This window comes from Ixodes scapularis, unplaced genomic scaffold (assembly GCF_016920785.2).
Source record: "Ixodes scapularis isolate PalLabHiFi unplaced genomic scaffold, ASM1692078v2 PGA_scaffold13__105_contigs__length_92229423, whole genome shotgun sequence".
NCBI classification, from domain to species: domain Eukaryota; kingdom Metazoa; phylum Arthropoda; class Arachnida; order Ixodida; family Ixodidae; genus Ixodes; species Ixodes scapularis.
In genome coordinates, this window is record NW_024609839.1 from 73,506,460 (window position 1) to 73,530,781 (window position 24,322).

A 24,322-nucleotide genomic window follows, 5' to 3' on the forward strand; every position below is an offset into this window, starting at 1 on the left:
GCGAGCCCCCCCCGCCCCCCCCCCCCCCCCCGTTGTTCTTGCAAGCAGAGTCTATGAGCAGTTCCGTAACTGAGCAAATCTAGTAATGTTGAAGCCCTGCCAGAGGCACCTCTACATGCATACTGCGCGCACTTGCAGCGCGTGTAAACTACACAAACAACACACTGCTTCGGTAATTTAGAAGAAAGTCTATTGCATACACAAAAAAAATGTGTGGTGCGTACGTTTATCTACAGGGAAGTAGACAACCCCAATGGACGTATGGTGTCTCTGCCGTAGACGAGAGCCAGCACTGATCTCTACTATAGGGGGCTGGATGACGCGTCGAGCGTTCGTGACTGAAGTCACCGTAAGTAAGCGGCTTGTTCCGGAAGTGTGCGCTTGGCAGGCTCTGTGGGCCTTCTGGGTGCGGGTTCAAAAAGCGTTGAGGGCGCTGGATTTTCGGTTGTCACCTCAAAAGAGCTTGCTCGTTGCGTAGTAAGAGCGCATGCAGACCCAAAAAGTATCATGGGAAACCACTCAATGTAAACATTTTTAGATTTTAGTTGATCAAGTGTGCATATGTCCCAAGTTCAAATGCCTCATTTTCGGGATTTAAAGAAGCTGTGCAACAGTTTCAGTGATTTTCTTTAATAATTTGGGAGCTGGTGTCTCTAGCTTTTTGAAGTAAAGCACAAAAAACCGCTCTTGCCTGCATGTCCTAGTTTTTACTTTTAAAAAGGGAGAAAGATTGAGGTTTTCGGTACCTCTCAACTCCTTCACCAGCTTCAGAGTCACGTGCGCTCCCTTACGAAAATGGCATATCTGGACTTATATAATAAACAAAACAAATAAGGTTATATAAAAAATTGGGCATATCTAGCCATATCGAGCATATCAGTTCATATCAGGCTTATCTAGCCAGATATGCCCAATTTTTTTATATATCCATATCTGGGTCTGCCAAATAGGTGTATATCTGCCTCCCATATCAGGCCAGATATGTGCCAATCAAATAAGGCAACCTTTATATACAGGGTGTTTTTTTTTATTCTTGCGCATTTGTTTTTAAAAAAAGCCATGAAAGCTACACTTATGCGGTTTGTGCGAGTGAGTTATACGACCAGGGGGACAGTATGTGTGTGGCTAATCTTTGCGATAAGTCGGCTAATTAATTGAAATTCACTTCTTAACTTTTCAATTAGGGGAAATCGGCATATGGTTCCAATTAGAAAGTTGCTGAGCGTCGTCCAAAACTCCTAAATCAGTAATTTTCAGAAAGACTTTGAGTGCGTGAGAAGCGTAGTACTGCACTAAAGTCTCGTGGAGCAGGTACAAGGCTAGCGGTTTCGGAAGCCTTGTACCTGTACGCGGCGGAATCGCAACATTTCGAAGGAAGGAGGTGTGTTTTCTGTCCTTTGTTACAAGATTAACAATGTCAAAAGTAGAAGATGCCAATTCTTTCAACCTTAATATCATTGCACAGCTCATTTCATTCGGAGTATGATTATTTAAAAACAAAAGCAAACCTCAAAGACACCGGAAATTACGAACAAAAACATCGACTGAATGCACTAGGAAGCCCAGTAGACGCCCGACTTCCGGGATTTGTCGGTGCGTTTGGTGCCTGTTAGCTTAGCTCCCTAAGCCAAGAACACAGCCCCGGCAGACCCGGATTTGCATCAGTGCGATTATTTTTCGATGCTGCGTTTAGAAGGTGAACGTTCGGCAGCCCCCTGCCTGGTTAGGAATAGACATTAAGCAAAACGTCGGGTAAATGTTGATTAAAATTTTTGGTTAGAGTCTCTATTTTTCGCTTAATGCTGCCGTTCAGCATTGACTAAAAGCTGTCATGAAGCAAAAGCGGCGGCTTCACAAAAAAAGAAAAAGTGGGGGTTTCATTGTCGGGAACGCGCGACGTTCCGTGACTGTCCAAGCGTCTTAACCGTGGCGTGATTTCCGTTTGTTGCAGCGCACGGAATGGGATCCACGCCCCCGGAAGTTCCTCGCGGAGGCTTCTACTCTACGGAGACTACCTGAAGGTGACGTCACACACGCACGCGTCATTAAACTGCCGCCACTCATTTCGACCGGGGAACGCGTGGAGTGCAGCGTCACGCGAAGACGTGACACTTCCGGCAGCGTGAAGGGCCGCCACCGCCTCGACAGCCAAGGCCGAAACGCTCGATTTGTGACGTCACCTACAAGAGGCCAGCGCGGGGCAGATTGGGCACGAGTGTTATACGTGAACGGCAGGCAGAAACTCGTGTTCAGTTTGCACCCCGGGTTGGCCCTTTGTGGGTGACGCAGGGAAACCCGCGCTATTGCCTTCACCTATAGATGTTGAGAGGTCATCCAGCTCTTAGTTCGTTTCCTGTCCTGTTCTCTGCTTATCAATGTTCGCTTACAGACAGTGTCTGCGAGAGCCATAAGTGACGGACTGACGACAAAAAGAAAATAAACAAAAGAAAGCCTAGCGTTTTGCAGTAGCGGGGCCAAATATACAACAAGCAAAACAAAAATGTCTTCTCTTTTGGGGTTAATTTCTTGACACTCAAGTCTGCATTGTTGTCGGTGGTCGTTTCCCAGTCTGCGTTCCGCCTCAGAGGGGCAATCCTAACTTCCGTAAAACCACCCCTTTTGTATGAAGATTTTTTGGGGGAAACTCTAGAAAACAAAAGGCACCTTTGGGAAGGCGAGGGAAAAACCTTCATTGTGAAAAACTTTGGGCTGAAATATGAGTCACAATCGGCAAAAAAAAACTATGTTTTCTTTCACGAGCTCTGTCAAAATCACCGTAGCTAATCGGAGCTAGCTACAGGATTTGGTTACTCGAAAGAATGTTCACGTTTGCTCGTGCCACGCCCACGCCACTTCATACCGAAAAACTCGGAAAATGGCGGATTGTCAAAAATGTATTTGAGATAATGAGTACAAGATACTCAGAAATGTAATTAAGATAGAGTATCAAGTACTCTCGATCGAAAAGTATTTCCAAGATACCAAAATACTTCAAAAAGTATTTGAAATACAGTATCTTGAGTAGAGTATTTGAGATAGGCACAAGTCTGCTCTCAACCTATGCGGAGGGCAAGTTCGTCTGCTTCTTGCGCAGGGGGTAGCGGTGACGTCAGAACGCCGAGTCCTGATTGGCTGATCGCGACCCCCTATCTGAGCGTCGTCTGCTCCTTTGCAACGTCGTCTGCTCGCAACGTCGTCTGCGTCTGTCTCACCTTTCCTGCGACGACGCCAAAACAATGCGCAAGACAAAATTTGAGAACAAATTAGTATTCACATAACGAAATTTTCGTAAGTTTTGCGCAGGTTACGACGAAATCTTACAACAGCTCCGAAGCAGTCTTACGCACTTCTTACGATCAAATCAGCATGGCCGACAGCGTCGCGGTCGCGACGACCCACGGACGTTTATTTTTCTACGTGCGCTTCTCACGCGTCCCGACTTCATGCAGCAAGAAAAAAGGAAAAAGTACTTAAACCAGACCACGACGAACAAGAACGCTGGATCCACATACACCCGGGAAAAGCTCCAACGTCCACGATTCCACCGAACGCGACCAAGCGAGCTTTGCAGTTAGGCCTAGCAGGCACCCCGCGATTCGGCGACCGTCTGCCCACGACCGGCTGGCGTGCTGAATGGAATATGCCCGCGCAACCCTTGTGAACCTTTCCCGTATTATACTTTGATCGCTGACTTCAATTTTAGATTAAGAGGTAATTTCTTCCTCTTGTTATCTCTTTGTTTCCCGAGGCAACGGTGACTCTCGCCGGTGAAAAGGCGGTGAATCACCGACAGACGCCGGAAAGGTAAAGCAGCCATCGCTTTGACTAGCAGACGTAAAGCAGACGACGTTAACTGCGCCAACCCGCCGACGCCGTTAAAGAGTGAGGAGTCTCGCCGCACACGAAAGGGGGGAACAAGTATTTGGGAGGGAACTTGCGGACACTAACACGCTCACTCTCGGTTCTTAGCAAACAAACCTCGGCGCCTCGGGACACCTCGCCAGTGAGTCCTTTGACTTCCCCCTTTATGCGTGTCTGCTAGTTGTTAGACAAAAACAACGTACCGCTCGAGTTATTTCGTCTGCTCGCTCTGAAAAACGAAGTCGAGCTCCGAATGTCGCAGGAAAGGTAAGACAGACGCAGACGACGTTGCGAGCAGACAACGTTGCAAAGGAGCAGACGACGCTCAGATAGGGGGTCGTCATCAGCCAATCAGGGCTCGGCGTTCTGACGTCACCGCTACTTCTTTTCTCATGCGCAGAAGACGAAAATCAGCCCACTTGCGAGGCGTATTTAGTGGCTCTATGGTTCCTCCAAATCAACCGCATAGAAACACAATACCCTTGTAGGCTACCACTTCTATTTATCTAAGCCTAGTGTTTTTTTGCTTTGTTCTTTGTACGTCGGTTTCTCCAGTTGCACCAGCTTCTCGACTGCCAGCAGATGGTCTCGGAACATCACGGCAAAGAGCGGGTCCACGACGAGCACCTCTTCATCATCACGCACCAGGGTAGGTTTTCTTCGGATCTACCTCTATGCTTCGAACAACTACAAAACAGACAGGAGACACAAAAAGAACTGCTACAATACACGGAATACAGAATTTACAGAGCGATAGTCAACATTTATTGAAAAAACATTAAACAATCGCTTCGGGGAGTGAGGACCGTGTGGTTTATCCGATCTCCCACTAACTGGGCGTCACGTAATACCATGACGTCACGTGACGGGGTCCCGAGACGCGGCACCCCTTGATATCGGGATGCCACGACAGTTACGTATTGCGTCAATTTCTTCGCTATATTTTGCGGGGAACTTCACAGACGGACAGACGGACAAAAGCTTGGAATTAGAGGGTACTAGCTGTTAACAACATTCCAAGCTCTACAAAAAAAGAGAGGGAGAGAGAAAAAGAAAGAAAGAGAAATCAATCGCGGAGCTAAAAATGACAACCAAAACAGGTCTTCATTGTGGTGGCGAGCGGTTTGTCGCAAACCTGCCAAGGTTCAAGGTAGACCTTTTTCGAAATTATAACTCAAATATCGACAAATGTTTGACAAAAGTTCGCCTATTTATGCGCATATGGGAAAATTTAAAAATGAGCCGACGCCACCTGGTGGCGGATAATAGGTGCAATAGTTAACTGGTTCCTTGCTTCACTTGCGAAAAAAAAACGCTAGCTTAATTATTAAAATATTATGGTTTGATTATATCTTGTGGAAAGCTTAGAACTACTGCATAAATTATTTTTATTTTCGCGAAATTTGAAGCTTAGTGTACAAGTCTGGCAAGACTGTTCAAAAGTCGAACCTCGTCGAAGTTCGCCAAAAGCTCGAAGGTTCGGCGAACCTCAAGTTCGAACAAAGGTTCGTGACACCCCTCGTCTATTTGCTGTACCACTCTATGCTCACGCCATCATAACGTGCGTTTACGCCATAAAGAGACCCCAGCGGCATGCTTGAATACCGAGAGCAGCCCCAACCAATGAAACGAGACATATCGGTTTGAATGGATGCAGAGCAGTGTTCTCAAAGGCACTGTTTCAGAAATGTTGCTCCACTGCTCGTTCGTAAACTGCGCGGAATTCAGATGCAGCACTGATCAGTAAATCTGTTGGATCGTTCTGCATATCACAAATCGAGTCTGCAGCAACTACTGAGTCGGCACCTTCGACAAAAAACACTCACACTTCACTTTTTCTTTCTTTTTTTTTCAGCTTACGAACTTTGGTTTAAGCAGATTCTCTTCGAGCTGGACTCAATCCGACCACTTCTCCACACAAAGGTAATCACACTTGACGATAGCTGGTTGGAGACGTTCTAATGGCGAGTTTGCACTTGCGGATTCGCGGGCGGATTCGCGGGCGAATTCGCGGGCGGATTCGCGGGCGGATTCGCGGGCGGATTCGCGGGCGGATTCGCGGGCGGATTCGCGGGCGGATTCGCGGGCGGATTCGCGGGCGGATTCGCGGGCGGATTCGCGGGCGGATTCGCGGGCGGATTCGCGGGCGGATTCGCGGGCGGATTCGCGGGCGGATTCGCGGGCGGATTCGCGGGCGGATTCGCGGGCGGATTGGCGGGCGGATTGGCGGGCGGATTGGCGGGCGGATTCGCGGGTGGATTCGCGGAAGGATCCACGCAGGCAAAAAGTGGAGTTTGGAGTAGAGTGGCGAAATCGACTCGTTGCTGGCGGAAAATCAAAGTCAAAGTCAAAGTTTCTTAAGACAACCGTTGAGGAATACAGATGTCTGGGGAGCCGCCACAAAAGGCATCGAGATGGCTGACAAGGCGACAGCCCCCCCCCCCCCCTTTTCCTTTCACGGCCAAACCATCCAGCATGCTCAGACGAAAATTAATGTATGACAGAGGACGAAAACTACTTCATCATGACAGATGATACATAAAAACAGATAAGCAGTAAAAAGAAACCACTGTATACGAAGACAAAAAAACCGAGGAAGTAAAACCAGATTGTCACCCACGCCATGACAAAAAAAGACTCACATTTTTTTATGCCTGCACAAACACGGCAGACATAGGGGCCACACGCAACAAGATACACTCTAAAAAAAAGCCGGTGAGTTTACTTTCCCGCACAACACTCAGAGAGCCAATCAGCGCAACTTACGGAGGCAGCTCAGCGAATGACAATGCCGAAACATTTGTTCAGACCAAAAAACGCAGACTGAGTTGTGATATTAAGCAATGCAAGGCGTGACGTTTTGCATTGCTTAATGTCACAACTCAGACTGTGTTTTTTGGTCTAAACATATGCTGTGGCATCGACATTCACTGAGCTGCCTCCGTAAGTTGCGCTGATTGGCTCTCCGAGTGTAGTGTGTGAAAGTAGGCGCACAGACTTTTTTTAGAGTGTAGTAGAGCCAGCCAGCCTTCCAGCCAATCATTGCAAAAAAAAAACAAAAAAAAAACAAACAGCACCCGCGCATTTAAAAGAAAAAAAAAAACTTGTTAGTTTTGAAGTGACAATAGATACACATTTATGTTTTCCCTTAAAGCTTGTACACACATACCTCCCTGAATGATGGTCATGAGATCAGGGTGATCATTTAAAAGCGCGGGTATTTGATATTCTAATTTTTGCATACCATAGTCTGTGCCTATTTTTCGCTTTCTGTAGCTCGCGTGCCGAAAATTGTATGAATGATCTTTCCAAATATACTTACTGAAAAAGGCAGTCGGTTCCAATTTGATCTGATTATAAATGAATCAAGATAACTTATTCTTTACAACATTTTTGAATAGTTAATATACGGTGATTTCTAAAGACGTCACGGGCCTGAATGATATGGTGGGATTTGACTTGAATTTCGCAGATGCGACGTTCAACACCAAAACTTGCACCACGCCTTTTTTTTTTTTTTTTTTGCCGCAAAAAGCGACGTCGCAACTGCGAAATCGCAAGTGAACTCGCACCATGCAAATTATGATATTACACTTTTTGTTCGCCAAACCTCGTTCGGGCAATTCTATCCAGTCGATTTCTTGACAGACGCCTCCCAACGCACACGCTCTTCCTTACGTTACAGGAAGTCAATGAATCCAACATGTTTCAAATAACGTCACGGATGAACCGGGTGGTCCTCATTCTAAAGGTAAGCCTGTTTTCACACCATCTGTGAGCTGCGCTCGCACTTGAGCCGCTCAACCCCCGCCCCTGCCAGTCTCGATCTGGACGATCATCGTACCGGCGCGTGTTCGTGTAATCACTTCTGCGTGGTGCTCGTTAAAGTCTCCCGGCTGCACTAACAAAACTTTTCTATACGACTGAGACACCAGACGCCCATTTGGGTTGACTAGGTTCCCGCCGACCAAACATACGTGTAACCATAGCCTCCTCTATACTCACAAAGCCTGGCAGTTCGACGACGGAGCCTTAGAGTGCCCGGTCGCAGATTTGGAGCGCGAGGATCTGGTAGCACAGAGCATCAAAGAGCCATTTCTCGGGGAACCTGGACGTCAGCGCACAGCTTTTGCAGCGGCGAGGACCCGAAACACACTTGTTCGCTCGGGAGAAGTGTGTTTCGGTGTCTCGCCGCAGCGGGGCACCAGTCACGTGGCTCTCCTCTCATCCGTTGTCTGCCGCTCCATCCTTTTCTATTTCGGCTGCCACTTTTCATGGCGATCTGCCAGGCTTTGTCAGTATAAAGGAGGCTATTGCGCAACACAATTATTTTTCCACTCGAGCCGGAATCCAAGGACGACTGCGACCTCGACGTAAACGTCGCGTCTGTTTTGTCACCTCCAGCTGCTCCAAGAACAAGTGGAAATCCTCGAAACGATGACTCCGTTGGACTTCATGGAATTCAGGTAAGATCTTCGAAAAGAAAAAAAAAACAACGTGATTTTGATTTTCCGTTTAAGCGTCCCCGCGTGTGCAGTCTGCACGGGCGAAATACCGTAAATTTGGGCAGCGTGACTACATGATGTCGTCGCGTGACGTGTGGTGTCACGTGATCTGACGTCACGACATCGAGTCCCGTTGTCTCCTGACGTCACCATAACAACACACGACGTGGTCGTGCGGCGTGACAGTGTCGAGCTATGGTGCCATGTCACGTCACGACACCAAGTCGCGGTGCCGTAACGCCGCGTGACAGCTCTGGTTTTCAGAATATTTCAGTTTCATTCGAACGTGGACTACGGCTTAAAAGGCAAAGGAAAACTCCGTGCTTTAAGATTCGATTCGGCATCTCTTTTTCACATGTTCGCCTCAATAATCTTAAATCGAAAGAAAAGGCGTCGAGATTTCCCATGTCCTTCAATTGAAAACTAAGGATTAGAGTTATGCCGGGCTCAACTGAGAAGTTACGCGAGAAAAGTGCCTTACCGTTTGTACTCAAACTTCCAAAGTTCTTTTCTTTTTTTTTTTTTTTTTTGCTCATTTTTACATGTTTCAATTTATCTTTGTTTTAATGCCACCAGGGGCTACCTCGCACCCGCGTCCGGTTTCCAGAGCCTACAGTTCCGCCTCATCGAAAACAAGCTGGGTGTCAAAAACGTAAGCGAGTTTGAAGTCTATTAAAACTGGCTTGCTTTCTTCTTGTATTTTTATTTTTGTTTTTACGAGCAGCAGGCATTTCGTTGTCGCAGGACACTAGCCCTTCAAACACGAATGTCGAAATTTTATATAACGAAACCTTGGCTAGTAATTGCTAACGGGGCCATGAAACGATATCGGGTTCGAATATGCTGCACTGTACACAAGCGTACTGAACACGAGTGGGATTCAAGTATGTACATACTCGGCAACATCAATAATTATTAATGATCGACCACTTTAAAAATGCAGGGCGTAAGTTATACAGGGTGTTTCCGCGAATACTTTCAAAAACTTCTAAAACTAAAATGTTCGAGGAAAAAAAAAAACACTTTTCAGAAACTGTGAAGTGTCTTTTTTTTTTTTTTACACCCATATTTTTTTTTTTTTGGTTTAAAATAGCTTTGACAGTGATTTAGCTTAAGTTCGACCATTTCGCATAAATGGCGCGTGGAACTGATCTTACAAATAGAGCAAGAGCCTTCAGAGTAGTTATATAGATATCGGAGGTATTCCGGTGGTAATCACAACTTACAGGTCGTCGCAATGCAGGCAGTCAAAAGTTGCACGAAACGTGTGGCCATGATGATCATGGCTGCATTATGCCGCCCCTCAATCGGCACCAGACCACGTGACTTCCTGTTCAGTCTTACAACCGAACACTCTAGCCCGGTATAAGCTGTTAAACGCTCCAGTATTTTTTTTTTTTGAATGTTGAATTTGGTAAGGCGTACAAGCTATTAAGTGTTTCATGGGTTATGAACCTCCAGAATTCGTTCTTAACAATATCTAGCGATAGTGAGGCAATCATTTCATGGTATATCAGGTATTTGTTGTTGTTGTTTTTTTTTTAGCCGCAGCGTGTATGCGATGAAACAGAAATATATTGTAAACTACTCCGTAGTAGACACCTGTGGAGGACTACGCCTTTGCTGAGTGTGTTTAGAAGTAGAAAATAAGTTTTTTGTTTTTTTCTCTCTTTGTGGGTGCGTAGACTGTTAATATGCTCATACCCTGACTATACCTAGAGGCCGTGATTCCCAAAAAATATTAAATCTCACCTACTGGAAAGATGTGCCAGGAAGCTGAGACTGGAAAAGGAAGAGCTCGTAACTTTCAGTACACAAACTGCTCGTAAATACTTTTGCGGAGTGCACCAAATCAGTAAGGAACCTGAATTATTATGCTATTATATCAGAGAGCGATTTGCACTCGAGATATTTCAGAGCTTGAATTTAAAGCTTTACAGCCTCCGTGGCTATACCAGCGGTTAACTTTTGAAGACGTTTCTTAAAAAAAAGAATTGGTTCCACTTCCAAATTTATTGGATAAATGCTACATCAAAAACAATACATACTTTCCAAAACAATCAAAACTTCTAAACACAGAGGAAAATTTCATTATTTTCTCAGGGGCACGCGTAAAATAACCCTGAAAACGTTTCCTTAGAGTGTATCCCTACACTTTACTGAAGCATCCGCACCATTTCATTCGAGCACAGGAACTCCGAGTGAACTACGGGAAGCAGCACTACCAAAAAGTCTTCGAGGATCCGACGGCCATCAACATGATACGGGAGTCTGAGAAGGAACCCACGCTCTTGCAGCTCATCGAGGCAAGCATAGCATGCATTCTCAAAGAAATATTAAACATAATTATAAATGCAAAAGCGATTAACGTGTTAACATTTACAAACATTATAAACAAGTGGAACGTAGTCATACACGAAAGAGTGAAACAATTATGTAAGCCAAAGTATTTCAACACGGTATGCCTAATTTACATATCTCTGTGGAGCAGAACGTGAACACGTAGCCGAGACCGTGCACTTACATTCGCCACGGGGGAACCTTCACTGTTCTGTACTTGGGCCTATAATCGGTCTGGAGTGTAGTGCAATAAGATGAAGCAATTATTTCCAGCTTCATGCCTTTTGAAAGCTGGCTGAGGACGTCAATTGAAGAATTTCTCAGTATCGCCTTAGCTTGGGTGCCTGGGAACGTGACCAATGGTGGCCTTTTCCCGGATAACGAAAATGCAGACTACCTAGTGCAGTATCTAACTACGTATCCGCGGTGTGTTTCAGCGGTGGCTAGAAAGGACCCCTGGCCTGGAACCTAACGGCTTCAACTTCTGGAAGAAGTACCAAAATGTCGTGGCTCTAATGTTGGACAAGATGGAGGCAGATGCCAAGGTACACCGCACTCGACTTTTAAGCTCTAGGCTGCCAATCTCATTACCGTGGTTCTCGTACAGGGTTGCTTGACTCTCCGTTCTTCCCTCTCAGGCTCAAGGCGACCAGGCAGTTCTTGACAGCGTGGCCAAGAAAAGGGTTCGCTCTACTTTTTATCACCTGTGAATGGGCAGAGTCCGATCGAAAAAAATTCAACCTCGTTTTTCGGCCCGCACAAGTACGCCTCGCACATATTTTACAACTCTCGCGTGAATGTTACTCTAGCAGCGGCGATACTCTTCGAGGTGAGCGCATTTGTACGGTGTCCCTGCTTTTTACCTCTGTGTTTAATCATATCGTAAGTGCTTACAGTGGTGAAAGAATGCAAAAGTTTGAGAACAGGGCGCTATCTGAGTAAAACAAAGAAAGAGAAAAAAAAAAAGTTTGTTTTAGGGCCAAGTCTTTCTGGGCCTAATTTTCGCCAAACCATGAAATGAAACCGGGAGCCTGTGGCATTATTTTCTGTGAAAATACTTTGTTAGCAAGAAAGAGAACACTATTGTTCTCGTTAACAAGTATTTCTTTTAATTGAAATGAATTTTGCAGGCGCTTATAATTACATTCCTTGGTTTGACGAATATTGGGCAGGCTCATAAAAATGTTTTCTTCTTTTTTTTTATTTTTGAATCCAGGTGCCATTATGTTCTCAATTTTTTATACTTAATTACTGCCGCTAGCGTCAAATTTACAAGGCGCTTCGTCTTCCCGCGATTTATAGTGTATTCGTACGGGTCCAAAAACGGTGGTTCGTTTTCACGATCGGACCCTGTAGATTCGTGTTCGTTCTATTTTCATTCAAAATTTTAACGTTTCGTTTAACTGTTTATGTTTACAGGAAACGTTCGACAGCCTTTTCGACGTCTCCAAACACAACGCCCTTGTGTCCAGAGGTAATTAAGATATTCAAGCTTGGAATAACGAATAACATTTACCCTTCTCTTGACTGAAAACAATTTATGAATCGCACAGCGCTCCAGCAAGCCTCTTCATTCTCCCCCACTACTGTATCCTCTAAGGGATATTTACAAAAGCAGCTGGTTAGTTTGTTTCTTTAATTAGAACAAATGAATTGTTCTTAGTTAATATTTAATGATGTTTTTAGTAGAAAACATTGTAATTGATTGAAAATATGTTTTTTATTTTTTTTATTCTGAAAGACTTTTTACAATATCACTACTTCAAGGAATTACTGTGTTTTCCTCCCGATAAAATTAAAAAGTACAATTTTAATTTTTTACCCACTATAGTGATTTTACCGACCCTGGTAATTCTGGATCACGTTTTGGGGTATTTAAAAATCTATTTTACAGCGAAATATATTTTGAGGCGCGGGATTACATATCATTCTCATTCGCTCCATTGCGAATACTATTTTAGTACTATTCAGTTTACTTCACTATCTCTAAACATTCATTCTTTGCTTTTTCATGTGTAATGGAACCACTCATTAGCACCCATTACACAGCCGACAGTCTAATTCCTTCCAAAATGGACCAACTACTTATTGGTGCGCGCACCATGCATAGCAACGAGAATGTAATGTCTAGAACCATCGTTCTTGGTTTAAGGAGTCTCATTGCAGAAGATGCATTGTTGATCGATGGGGGACATAGCAGCGCATGTGGACGGCGATTTTTTATGTACGGAATCGAAGGTAAACAAAAGATTAATATTTGACTGTAAAAAGATAGAGTGCAAAAATCTTGAATACCAATTTGAAGAAGTCTTAATCAATTTCTGGAGGTTGAAAAAGTTGCTTAACTAATATAGGTTGACAAAAACATTTGTTAGTAAATCGTGGATATCAACATTTAACATGCACGTTTTGATATGCAATTGGCATGTGGGAAAGACAGGTGTTGAAATATACGAAGAAACAAAAACAATAGAATCCTTAAAACTATTCTCAAGCTGCCATCCGTTTAAGGCTGACACAATTAATCATTTCATTTAATAATATATATCTCTGAATGTGTTTACGAACAGTGGTCAAGGAGGAATGTAACATAAAATCGAAGCTACAGCGCAGTCAAACTAAACCTAGTCGAGGCGACTAAAAACAATATCTCGCTATACAAAAACGCTTATGTATTAATTATTTTTTTCTTTTTTCATCTCAACATTGAAAACAAAATTGGGGCCACGAAAGCCCGCGCCATGTCGGGCCACCGTCGCCTCGCGCATAATCTTGCATAATCCTTTCGTTTTGAAATTTTTTTACTGCAAGGCAAAGTTCCCTCATCGATATTCACAAAAAGAGTCGTGTCTCGTTGACATGGGCCGCGTTAGAAAGAGTTTCGGGGACGCACTGGGTGCATAGGTCCATTTTTGTCTGGTTATCATAAGCGACTCCCTTAATGGACCATTTTTTCGAAGGAAACTGCGAAACGTCCATATTAACGAGACATGACTTTATCCGTTTAACATCCCTGCCGCCCGATCGTGTTCCCCAGCCCGCTCTGAAGGAGTGCTTTTCCCCTAAACACGTGGCTGCGCTGCGGCCAATATGAGAAAAACAAACAAAAAAGAACGAAGTGCCCACTCCGCGCGTTTCGTTTCTCCGCAGTATCCTTTTGTTTGTGGAGAAGCGCACTCAACGGAGCTAGCTCGCTCGAACGACAGTGGTTAGTGTCACCGTTTATTAATAGGAAGGTCGAATCGATGATTGAAACGCCAAGGTCGTGCGAATTTAGCGTTATGAACCGACGGTGCAGTGGGTTATTAATAATTGCTTTCGGTGGTAAGAAAGAAAACTCTCCATTCCAATTCTGGTCGCTGTGGAGATGTAATGCGAATATCATCTGGGACCCTTTACCCGCCGGGTTACATCGGTGTGACGTTGGGGAGTCGGTGACGACAAGTCACGTGAGTGCGTCACTGTAACATCACGTCATGTCACGTAATAACGCTGAGTCATGTGACCTGCCGTCATGTGACATTGATGTGTGTAACGTCACATCGTCGTGCGACGTCATCACGCGACATTGCGTCAAATGTACTGACGATTCTGGATTTGCCGGCAGATTTAGCGTGGACACGCTTACCGCTAAATTTGGCGGAGAAAAGCCACTTTAAAATTTAGCTGTCGAGGTGCTTACAGACAGACGGGCGCACACGATCTCACGGTTTGGTGGCACCAAAAATGCTACCGCATTAAAAAAAAAAAAATTACTTGAAATGGCGTTTAGTATTTTTCCTGAGGAATCAGCTTTCGACACAATGTTGACACAGATTCAACACAATTTCGTGAAGTATATCAGAAAGTACCAGGGTGAGCACATTATCGGAAATAGCGTAACATTAGTGTTTTCCAATGGCAGAATTGAATGTACCAGTATATCCGTGATGACACGCCAAAAGAAATAATCATTGTCGTCGACAACGCTGCGCGAACAATATGTTGGGCGACATCAGTTGACAAGCACTCTGAACACCAGACAGCATAGTACGAGTGCCCTCTTTTGCAGATCGGAGTCAATGAGTTTCGAAAGAACAATAAACATAACGTTCACGGCAATAGTTTTTTTTTTTTTTTTCGATGTGCCCTAAGAACTAGCTATACTTCCTCTAAGCGCAGCCAACGCTACGGGGACTAATGGGGACTAATCAAGGAGCATCAAAAGCGCAAGTCGCTGGGTTGATTCAGGGACGATATAACATGTACGGAAACATGATGGCGCGCCTTCAACGCTGTTTGATTGGTCACGTTCAGGGAAGGCCCGGTGACTTGCGCTTTTGGCACTGCTTCAATTGACCCATTTCATTTTAGCGGCTTCGGTATTCGGAACAAGCGCTCGACTTCGAACTGCCCCCCCGTGACCGTGCACGCGAGACACGTGCATTTAAGAGTGCCACGCAAAAGGGCCAACTCACCCTCCATCGCCCGGTCTGTTGCAGGGGAACGTCGTCTGAGCCACCTGGCCATGCAGGGTGCCATGATGATCTCGCTGTACAGGGACTACCCGCGCTTCCACCAGCCCTACTACCTGCTCACACTGCTCATGGACGTCGATTCCCTCGTCACCAAGTGGAGATGTAAGCGCGCCCCTTGGCTATCCCCGTCACGTGACGCTGCATGGACGCACTCCGTTCAGCCCTATAAGCTGACAGTGCGGGAGGTGCTACGCGCTTGCCGGCACCAATCGGCCGCCTTCCTTTCGTCACCCGGCCCCGCTCTCCACGCGTATACGTGGGCGAAAGCGTGACCACGTGGCAAGAGGTGCGACTGCTTCGACGAGTTAGCTCCCACCGCACTGACAGCGCGAAGTCGATGAGACTGACCAAGCGGCGCCCAAAAGCGCTACGTCACGGCTTTCATCGTCTTTCTGCGCGTTATGTTATTATCGGCTAAACCTAGTCAATGCGCCGTCACTGTGCGTTTTTAGTGTGCGCGCGCGGATGTGTTGGCGTGTCGTTTAGCCCTTGACTGCGCTCTGGGGCTCTAACCCGGACGCTTGGTGGAAAAGTCGGCGAGGAATCCGGCGGCCGTGATTGGACGGCGCGCCGCTTGACCTTGGCGCTGGGCCAATCACGGCCGTCGAATTCCTCGCCCCGTCTTTTTTGCCAAGTGTCCAGGTTAGAGCCCCTGGCTTCTGGTGAAAACGAAGTACAGAGTCAGTGTGGTGCTTGTGCCACGTGATCGCTACCGTCCCATGATGCTCACCAAGTCAAAACATGATTGGCTAGAGTGAGTATTTTTTCGGCAACACGCAAAAAGAAAAGGAATACGTTACTCTGGGAACCCATACAGTGACTCTAGGCTGACCGTGTCCCAGAGCGACGGAGGCGTGGAGGGGAAAGTGAAGAGGAAATCCATTAATAAACGACAGCAAAGCGGTAATAAACGAATGGAAAATGGGTGAAAAGGGGGCGAGAAAGAACCAATGCTAACGCATTTCCATCGGATGAATCCCATTTTTAAATGTCTGTCTTAGCTGGCACATTCCAATCGAATTCTTGTAGCCTGTCGTCAACATGAACCACGTTGCCGAAATCTAGCAACCACTCGGCAGAGCGGTTGTTTGATTGCCGGGAAACAAAATAGTGGTTCGGCACGGGGCACAGACTAACACGAGTGCTGAGTTAGCGATCGGCTAGAACTGGTGTTCTGACAGTGGGAACTTGGAAGACCACTTCCAGCCCAACGCTGTCTCGGCACTCGTGTCCTATTTGTGTCACGTGCTCTTTCCGTAGGTAACGTTGAGAATCCAGCGCTACGATAAATCCTATATACTTTTGGTTTGTTGCCTAGGTGGCGCGAGCCACCGCCCGTTATAAAGGGTACAGTCATTTGCATCCATCCATCCACCCGACCTCGGGAGGGCGATCCGATGCAGCTAATCAAACGGCGCCAAAAGTGCTTCGTCACGGCGCTGATCGTCGCGCAGAAATAAGAGTGATTGAGCAGGCGAGCTGCAGACGGTGATGAGTTTGTTCCCTTTTTAATGAGTCCTCTTGTCACTGTTTTTTTGTTGTTTTTTTTCTCTCAAAGTGAATGTTTTTGTGGGTTCGCTATCAGCGCGGCTAAACCGACGACGCGCAGTGAATGCGCCGTGAACCTGCGCTTTCTTCCTGCGTGTGACTGGTTTAGCCTGACTCTATAGTTTAGCCGGCACTAGCAAACTAGCAAACGTCGAGTCACGATGTCACCTGGCCATCAATCTGTATAAATATACCAATGGACATTTCTGGAAACACCAGCGCCACCAGTGAGCGCTCCGGGGCATTATGGGACCTGTGAGGGTGTCGGGCCACTTAGCCAAGCCAAGTCTAGCCTATGTCGAGCTTTTGCATGCTAGGTGGCGCACGCCACTGCCCGAACTGCGGCATCATTCTTAATCCATCCGTGCATCCAGGCGAGCTAACGGTCTTCAAACTTTGTTAAAACAAGGTGCGTTTATTTATTTATTTTTATTGGCAAAGGAAAATAAAATGTACCAACTACTCTGTTCATCATTATAGGTGCGCTGAGGAGGTTTCTGAGATCGCCTAAATATGGGAATAACTTACTCCTGCTGGCTCTAAGCATCCTAGAAATCCCTAAAGCATGACCATATGCGACCGATTTCCCCATTAAAGAAAAAAAAACAATCACAGATCGCAACACACCGCTTTCGTCTTCGGCGATGGAAGGAGCATGTTCCAAAACCAGGACCACTGTCAGTCACGCGCCTCCGACCGGTGGAAACGCGAAGTGATATCTCGAAAGTGCACAGCGCGTTGCCGCAAGCGCGCGCTCGAGCGCTCGAGAGCTGATGACCAAACGGAGTGCCGAAAGTGTCCAGGTCGCCGTCACCACCGACACCGTCCTTAAGGTACGTTTATACTCCAATGTAACGTCGACGGGCGTGGCGCAGCGCAGCACGCACAGATACTGATTGGTCGCAGATATCGAGCTTCTGTTTGCCGGCCAATGAAAGGCGCGCGTTCTGCGCTACGCTGCATTCACTGCTCTCAACGTCGGAGTATAAACAGCCCTTTATTCCTCATCCCTTAGTTTATGGTCAATAAACGTTTTCAATCAATCAACACTCCCGCAAAAAAAAAAAAAGAGACAGATTGTTGTTTTTGATACGATGATTGCAGTATTATGTTCCCTCTCCGAGAAAAATTAAATTTTTCGACTACTCTTGTTTGCTTCTATCATCTACAAAAGCATACACATAGTGACAACGTTCGCAATCTCAACGAAATGTCCCATTTTAATTGGTCTTGGCTGCCGGCACAATGCTCCTCCCATCGCCGGAGATAATTTCTATCTTTGATAGCTTTTTTTAATAGGAAAATCGGCCCCGAATTTTTATGATTTATGGATTTCTAGGATGCTTACAGCGCGCAGAGTAAGTTATCGCCATATGTAGGCGATCTCAGAAACCTCCTCGGACTACCTGTAAGCTGAGACTGCAGCCAAAGTAGCTCTAGCCAAAGCTACAAGCGCGAGCTAGCCCGCGCTCCTGGTTTTGAAACGTGCATTTCTAGCGCGAGTGCTCGCGTTCTCAGGAAGAACGCTACAAAGCAGCAACCTCGAGCTCTCTCGTGCTTGTGGCATTGGCTGCAGTTTCACCTTTCCGATATTCAGACTGGCCACTTCGATAACTATCATCATTTTAGTGAATATCATCTGTTCGTGCTAATGACGGCCTTTTTGATGACTGGTGAAGCAAGAATCTGAAGACCGGCACCGGCGCGCAGCCTGCACATTTTAGACGTTAGTTCGCTGTATTGTCGTTCCATGTCATTGTGGCTAGTCTTATAAGCTTGTACGCGCTACGCTTTTGAGGCTGTTATATAAATCCTTAGAATACTCAGCTTCGACACGCCCCAGACAGCTCGTGACAATAGCATGTACATAATTTTATCGAGAGTTTAAAACTTAACTAAGCGCTTCGATCGGAGTGTAGTTCCTTAACACCATCGAAACAAACAAATAGAGAAATAACTGCACATCAAAGAACACCGAAAATTTGCACCTTTGCCGTTGACTAGCAGGTACTAGATTTGAACCTCCTCACACACATCTACAGTGCAGAGAAAGGCATGGGCACGAGCGCGTGGCTTTCGCAAGTGCCTCCTGTGTACGCGTTCTCGTACAAACAAACAAAATCATTCTGTTGAGCTAGCTTCACGCGCCGGCACCTTTGCCTTTACTGCAGACATTTCTGAGATGCAGTATATTTAGACTGATATTTGAGCCATTAAATGTCACTGGATTTGTAAAAAAAATCTATTCCCGCAGCAAAAAAAGAAAAAGCAAAAAAAAAAAAAAACACGTTGGATGCTTGAGTGATAGTTCCCTCTTTTGGCACGTGACTCACACGCGATGGCCCATTCAAAAAAAGAACGGTAACACATCCAGAACGATGGCCCATTCAAAAAGGGCAGTGGACAGACGTGCAGGGCGCTGTAAAGGTTGTCGTCGGCCGTACACCGGGACCCAACGCGAACGAAGGCAACGTGATTCTCGCAGGCAGTACGGCGGTAACAGCAGACGACAGAGCAGCGATCCTCGCTGTTCCCATGATGCCTCACGCGCGCCGCTCGAGGGCGCGCGGTACTTTCCAAGAAGGTCCATTCGATCTCCCCCCCAAACATAGCGGGGGAAACGTTTCCGCGCGGGACCAATAACGTGTGACGCGACCTGAATGGCACTCTAGGCTTTAATAGTCAAAATGTTCGCCGCATATCCAATATCAGTCGTGCAAACATAACATTGTGGATCATCGTAACACCTATACCGAAATGCCGAGGCTTCCGCGGTCCTCTAGGTAGACGTGGAAATGGAGTAATGTACTCACTGTTCCTAAACGGGTTGCCTGGAGGTCCTGCCTTGTTGATGGTTTCGATTATATTTCCCGCAGACAACCACGTGCAGATGGTCCAGCGCATGATTGGGTCGCAGCAAATCGGAACTGGAGGCTCTTCGGGCTACCAGTACCTCCGGTCCACGCTCAGGTATGAATCCATTTCCATTCTAGTAAGCTCAGGTATGCTCTGTTCCAGAAACTCATTAGACTTTTGCAGAACTCGATCGACCATTAACCTCAACCAATACTAATAAATAAACCACAATCACAGCAGGTAGGTCGAGCCCAGGCCTGTATTCGTTTGCAGCTCAGAGTAGTTTAAAACAAAGCCAACGATTCCATCGATAAATTTACTATGAGCTAAGGTGGGCCAACGTGTATTATTGCTGACTCAATTACACGATATTATCCCGCTGCGTACACATAGTTACGATCGAGAAGATTACAGGTGGGTGGAGTTATGGAATACTGTCGATACCAGGCTAAACTTGGGAGTCGGCGGTCAGAAATGGTTTCTGTTACATTGAACGTGCCTGTGTTTTAAACTCTGATTATACTAGGGGTAACGAAGACAGTGAAAATATGCAGACGAGCTGGTGAATTAACTCGATAACACAAAAAACTATACTTTTTTTAATGATATATAAGTCTAAAATTTACGCAATTATAAACTCACAATATTTTTTATCTGTATGAACTCATTTCCATGTTAATTGATTCAGACTCACAATATAACTGTCACGTAAAGCACAGGTTGACTACGGCCCCACTGCCGTACCCTTGTTGATGGTTCAAAAAGTAAAAATAATTCACAGTGAGCCATGATCCTTTGGCAACATGTTACCAGTCGAAACAGTAATTCGTTCAAGACTGAAGTCAGCCAACAAACCGCCGAGGCTGGTGCTCTATGGACGCCCATACACCAAACTGATTACAACAAACTCATATAAAGACATTTCTTGAGTTCACCCTAAAACTTAGTACATTATCGGAACACCGGGGATCTACTTCTTAAAGCGTGCTATTTTAGTAATTGGGAAAATAGCAAAAAATAAGGTAATTCCAAAATCAACATGCAAATTTCTCCGAGCTTTTTAAGTGGAACGATGTCACATGTAAAATTTGCAGGTCGAGCGGGCGTTTTAACAACAAAATATATTAAGCATTTTTTTTTCTTCACTGAAGGTAGTTTTTTTTTTAGCATTCATTTCACATACTTACAGTTCATGTAATCCGTCGATAGCAGGTTGTACTGTCGATATTACAATATCTGTCGTCACGTTTCACTGTTGCCTGTAGAGCCTTTCAGGGTAGAAATAATGGCGAGGACTAAATAAAAAAAAATTCAGTAACTTTGCGCAAAACAAAATTATTTTGATTTATAATCTGGTTTACTATAGCCAGTTCAGCCCTATCTACTGGTGTGTTAACACTGCTGACATATCATGCAAATGTGTTCGCGGCAGACATACTAGATAGTTTTAGGGAACCGTTTTTACACATCCGATACGGTACGAACTGCGCATGTGCGAGCCTTCTACGGTAACGCATGCGCAGTCCGTACCGGAAGGCCCATCGCACCGATTCGGATGTGTCAAAAACGGTTGCCTAAAACTCTCTAATGACAGGATTATCTGCGGATATTTTATATTATTATTATGTATTAGTAGTGTTACCCCGACTTAATGATCTAGTACCTCGGGGCGATAAACGCGTTCATCTTTTAATCGAACTGAACACCTGGTGTGCAGCGACCGCTACAAGGTGTTCCTGGACCTGTTCAACATCTCGACCTTCTTGATCCCGCGCTCCTGCATCCCCAAGCTGACCTCCGACATGAGCAAGAAACTGAGCAATCGGGACGACGAAGACGCCGTGCCCGAAGACGGGGAAGCACCGCAGATCCCGGACCCGGAGTTCCCCGGAAAGTTCCTCTAAGACGCCGCGGATTCTGCCCGCGGATCTTGTCAGGATCCCGCCTGGACCCCTTCACCAATCTATAGCCCGGATTCTGACAGGATCCCACCAGGATCTTTCCAGGATCCAGTACCGATCGTACTGGGATATGTCGCCCGGATCTTGTCGAAATCCCGTCCGGATCCCTCCCGGATTCAGTCCGGACCCTGCCAGCATATCACCCGGATCTTGTCCGGATCCCGCCCAGACCCTTCACAAATCTACCCCGGATCCTGACAGGATGTCGGCCGGATGTTGTCGGGATCCTGGCCCGAATGCAACCTGGATCCTTCCCAGATCTTTTCAGGATCCCGTCCAGTTTCAGCCCCGATCCCGTCAGGATCGTACTCAGATTCTCCCCAGATCCAGCCCGGATACTTCCCGGATTTTGTCGGGAACCAACCCAGATCCAGCCTGGATTTTCCCCAGATTTTGTCAGGATTCTGGCAACATCCTTCCCAAAACCAGTCTGGATCCCTCCCAGATCGTGCCCGGATCTCGCCCAGATCTCGTCCCGACACCGTCATGCATTTCAGTCCATTGCCAAAACGATGACCCTTGCAATGGTCTAGGGTCTCGTTAAAGTGATCAGCTTCTTAATATATACACGTTTTCATTCCAGACAGAGCGCCGCGTTAAAAGTGACTGGTTGGAAACAGACATTCCTTTCAACATGCGCTCTGTGCAATACAGCTTAGATGGGAAACAAACTATTTTTAGAAGCGCACCTGCTAATCATAAAGACAGAGAGGATAACTGGACTAGTTGGTACGAGTTCATCTTGAAACAGCCCGAATGCTACACGGACGAAGGAAAGAAGTGGAAGGTACAAGCCGTAAAGACAGGTTTTCCCTGTATGTTATCTTATATGGAGTTTAAGTAGAAACTAGAAAATCCACTGATACACGTTTAAAATTGTTTTGTACGACTCCCTGTAACATATCCAAACCCTGGAAAACAAACCTCTAATTTATCACTCGCAAATATATCGCAGGTTGACGGGAGATCATTTGGTGCGAATTTGCATCGTTCAGTTTGAAAATGATAAAGGTATGTAGTCCTGCGGCCTAGAACTTTATTTAGTTATAGCTCAGCTCAAGCAAAGGAACTAAAAAGTGTCTAAAGGAATAGTCCATCATATGCTTTGAGCTTAGTGCATAAGCATAACTTATTTTTTGAAAGAGAGAGAGAGAGCGAGTTAATAACCATTATTCAATACAGCCAATTTTCCCTCTTTTTGGAGGAAAAAAGTCGGACAACGAATTACAATTATTTTTTTAAGCACACCTCACAACTGGCGCAGCTATTAATCCCTATTTCGTAAAAACGTACACATTTTCATATGGGATTTTAATTTTTTTTTCTCGCAACTTTGCGAGCATTGCTTTCCGCAGCGGACAAACTATCCACGACTGCGTGCAGGGCAAGCACGTGGAGACATTGAGTTGGCTGGAAGATTTATTGTTTCTTCTGCCTGGCATCGATATTTTTTCTTATGCCTACGTTTTGCAAGTTCATTTATGGCTGTCAGCTCTTTTGCCTTAGATTGTTCATCGCGAAAGTTACCCAAACAAAATAGTTTATTGGTACTTTTTTTATTTTCTTTCTAAAATCCGAATCACTATAGGTGGCTCGCTACGGCAGCACGTCGTAACATTGAGCGAGCCGTGCACAACAAATAAGCGCGCGTAGTTCATTCATATAATATCGTCTAGATTTGAAATGAGTTTCACTTCTATTATTTTGCCTCGACAAAAAGAATTTCGCGATTTTAGAACCGCGATAGCAGGATCATTAAAAAAAAAAAAAAAGTGTATTCGCGATATCATCGACAAAGTTTAGACCAAGGCAACCTTTGATTATTTTGCTCACAGCTGTTCTGAACAAACTGACAAGCGGCATTCAGGCATCGTGTAAGTAAAAGTATAAAACACAACAACAAAGAAAAGAGCACTGCGTGAAAAGAAACCTGTAGAGCAAACGATACAAAACGGATCGTGTAACCTTCAAAGTCGTCAAGGTAAAAAAGTTTGGACGTTCGAGTCTGAATTCGGTCTTAGCTAGGAAAAGAACAAAAAGTCAACAAAACGCAAAAAAAAAAAAAAAAAAATCTTAGCTGTAGTGTGTTATAGGCGGAGTGTAGCTGTATTATAGTAAATATAATGATAATAAAGCATTTTCCATTCTTGGTGTGACGTTATTTCTTTACCTGTTCTACTTTTCGCCACTACTTTACTTTTTTCCCCGCTCAACAAGCGTATCGCCTCGCCCGAAGGGATGTAAAAAATCTTCAGTTGAAAAAACAAAACAAAAAACACTATTAAATAGTAATACATTCAATTCTAATTTTTATTTTAGCTTAAAATTTTTCAGCCTTTTCACTCTGATGAAGAAGGAAGAGCAGCGGAGCTGTATTATGTGCCGCCATCTATGAGCGACGGCGGCAACCAGACAATCGGGCGGCCGGCTGTCTGGTTCCCGCCGTCACTCATAGATGGCGGTAGCTGTCCAAAGCGTTGTGTCGAGATTTAGTTGTCCACGGACACAAAACTGGGGACACTAGCCCTTAACAGCTCCGCTGTAAAACACAGAGGGTTGAAAACAAAATGCTAATGAGCAAACAGAATCAAATGAGACGTTGGATGTTTAGCAAAAGAGTGGAAAAAATAAAAAGCAAATTAGACGTTCGTGTTTACTTATTTATTTATTTATTGTGCATACCCTCAAGCGCCGGAGCATTGTAGAGGGGAGGGGCAAAGCAAACAAAAATAAA

The 24,322-nt window shown here is 45.4% G+C and overlaps 1 protein-coding gene across 1 annotated transcript; it reads left to right on the top strand.

Moving 5' to 3' along the window:
* Window positions 1-209: 209 nt before the first annotated feature.
* On the top strand, window positions 210-24,322 carry LOC8027431 (tryptophan 2,3-dioxygenase). Its single transcript, XM_042289680.1, has 15 exons — window positions 210-216; window positions 343-349; window positions 1,952-2,021; window positions 4,417-4,510; window positions 5,717-5,784; window positions 7,547-7,612; window positions 8,266-8,327; window positions 8,943-9,018; window positions 10,559-10,672; window positions 11,144-11,251; window positions 11,345-11,389; window positions 12,126-12,180; window positions 15,188-15,325; window positions 19,648-19,741; window positions 21,345-24,322. The coding sequence occupies exons 1-15, from the start codon at window positions 210-212 to the stop codon at window positions 21,529-21,531; spliced, it is 1,191 nt and encodes a 396-aa protein (XP_042145614.1). The 3' UTR covers window positions 21,532-24,322.

Excerpts from the sequence above, each read along its gene's own strand:
- LOC8027431 (XM_042289680.1), top strand. Across the intron at positions 2,022-4,416 it reads TCTACGGAGACTACCTGAAG|TTGCACCAGCTTCTCGACTG; the intron begins GTGACGTCACAC and ends CGGTTTCTCCAG. Across the intron at positions 5,785-7,546 it reads GACCACTTCTCCACACAAAG|GAAGTCAATGAATCCAACAT; the intron begins GTAATCACACTT and ends CTTACGTTACAG.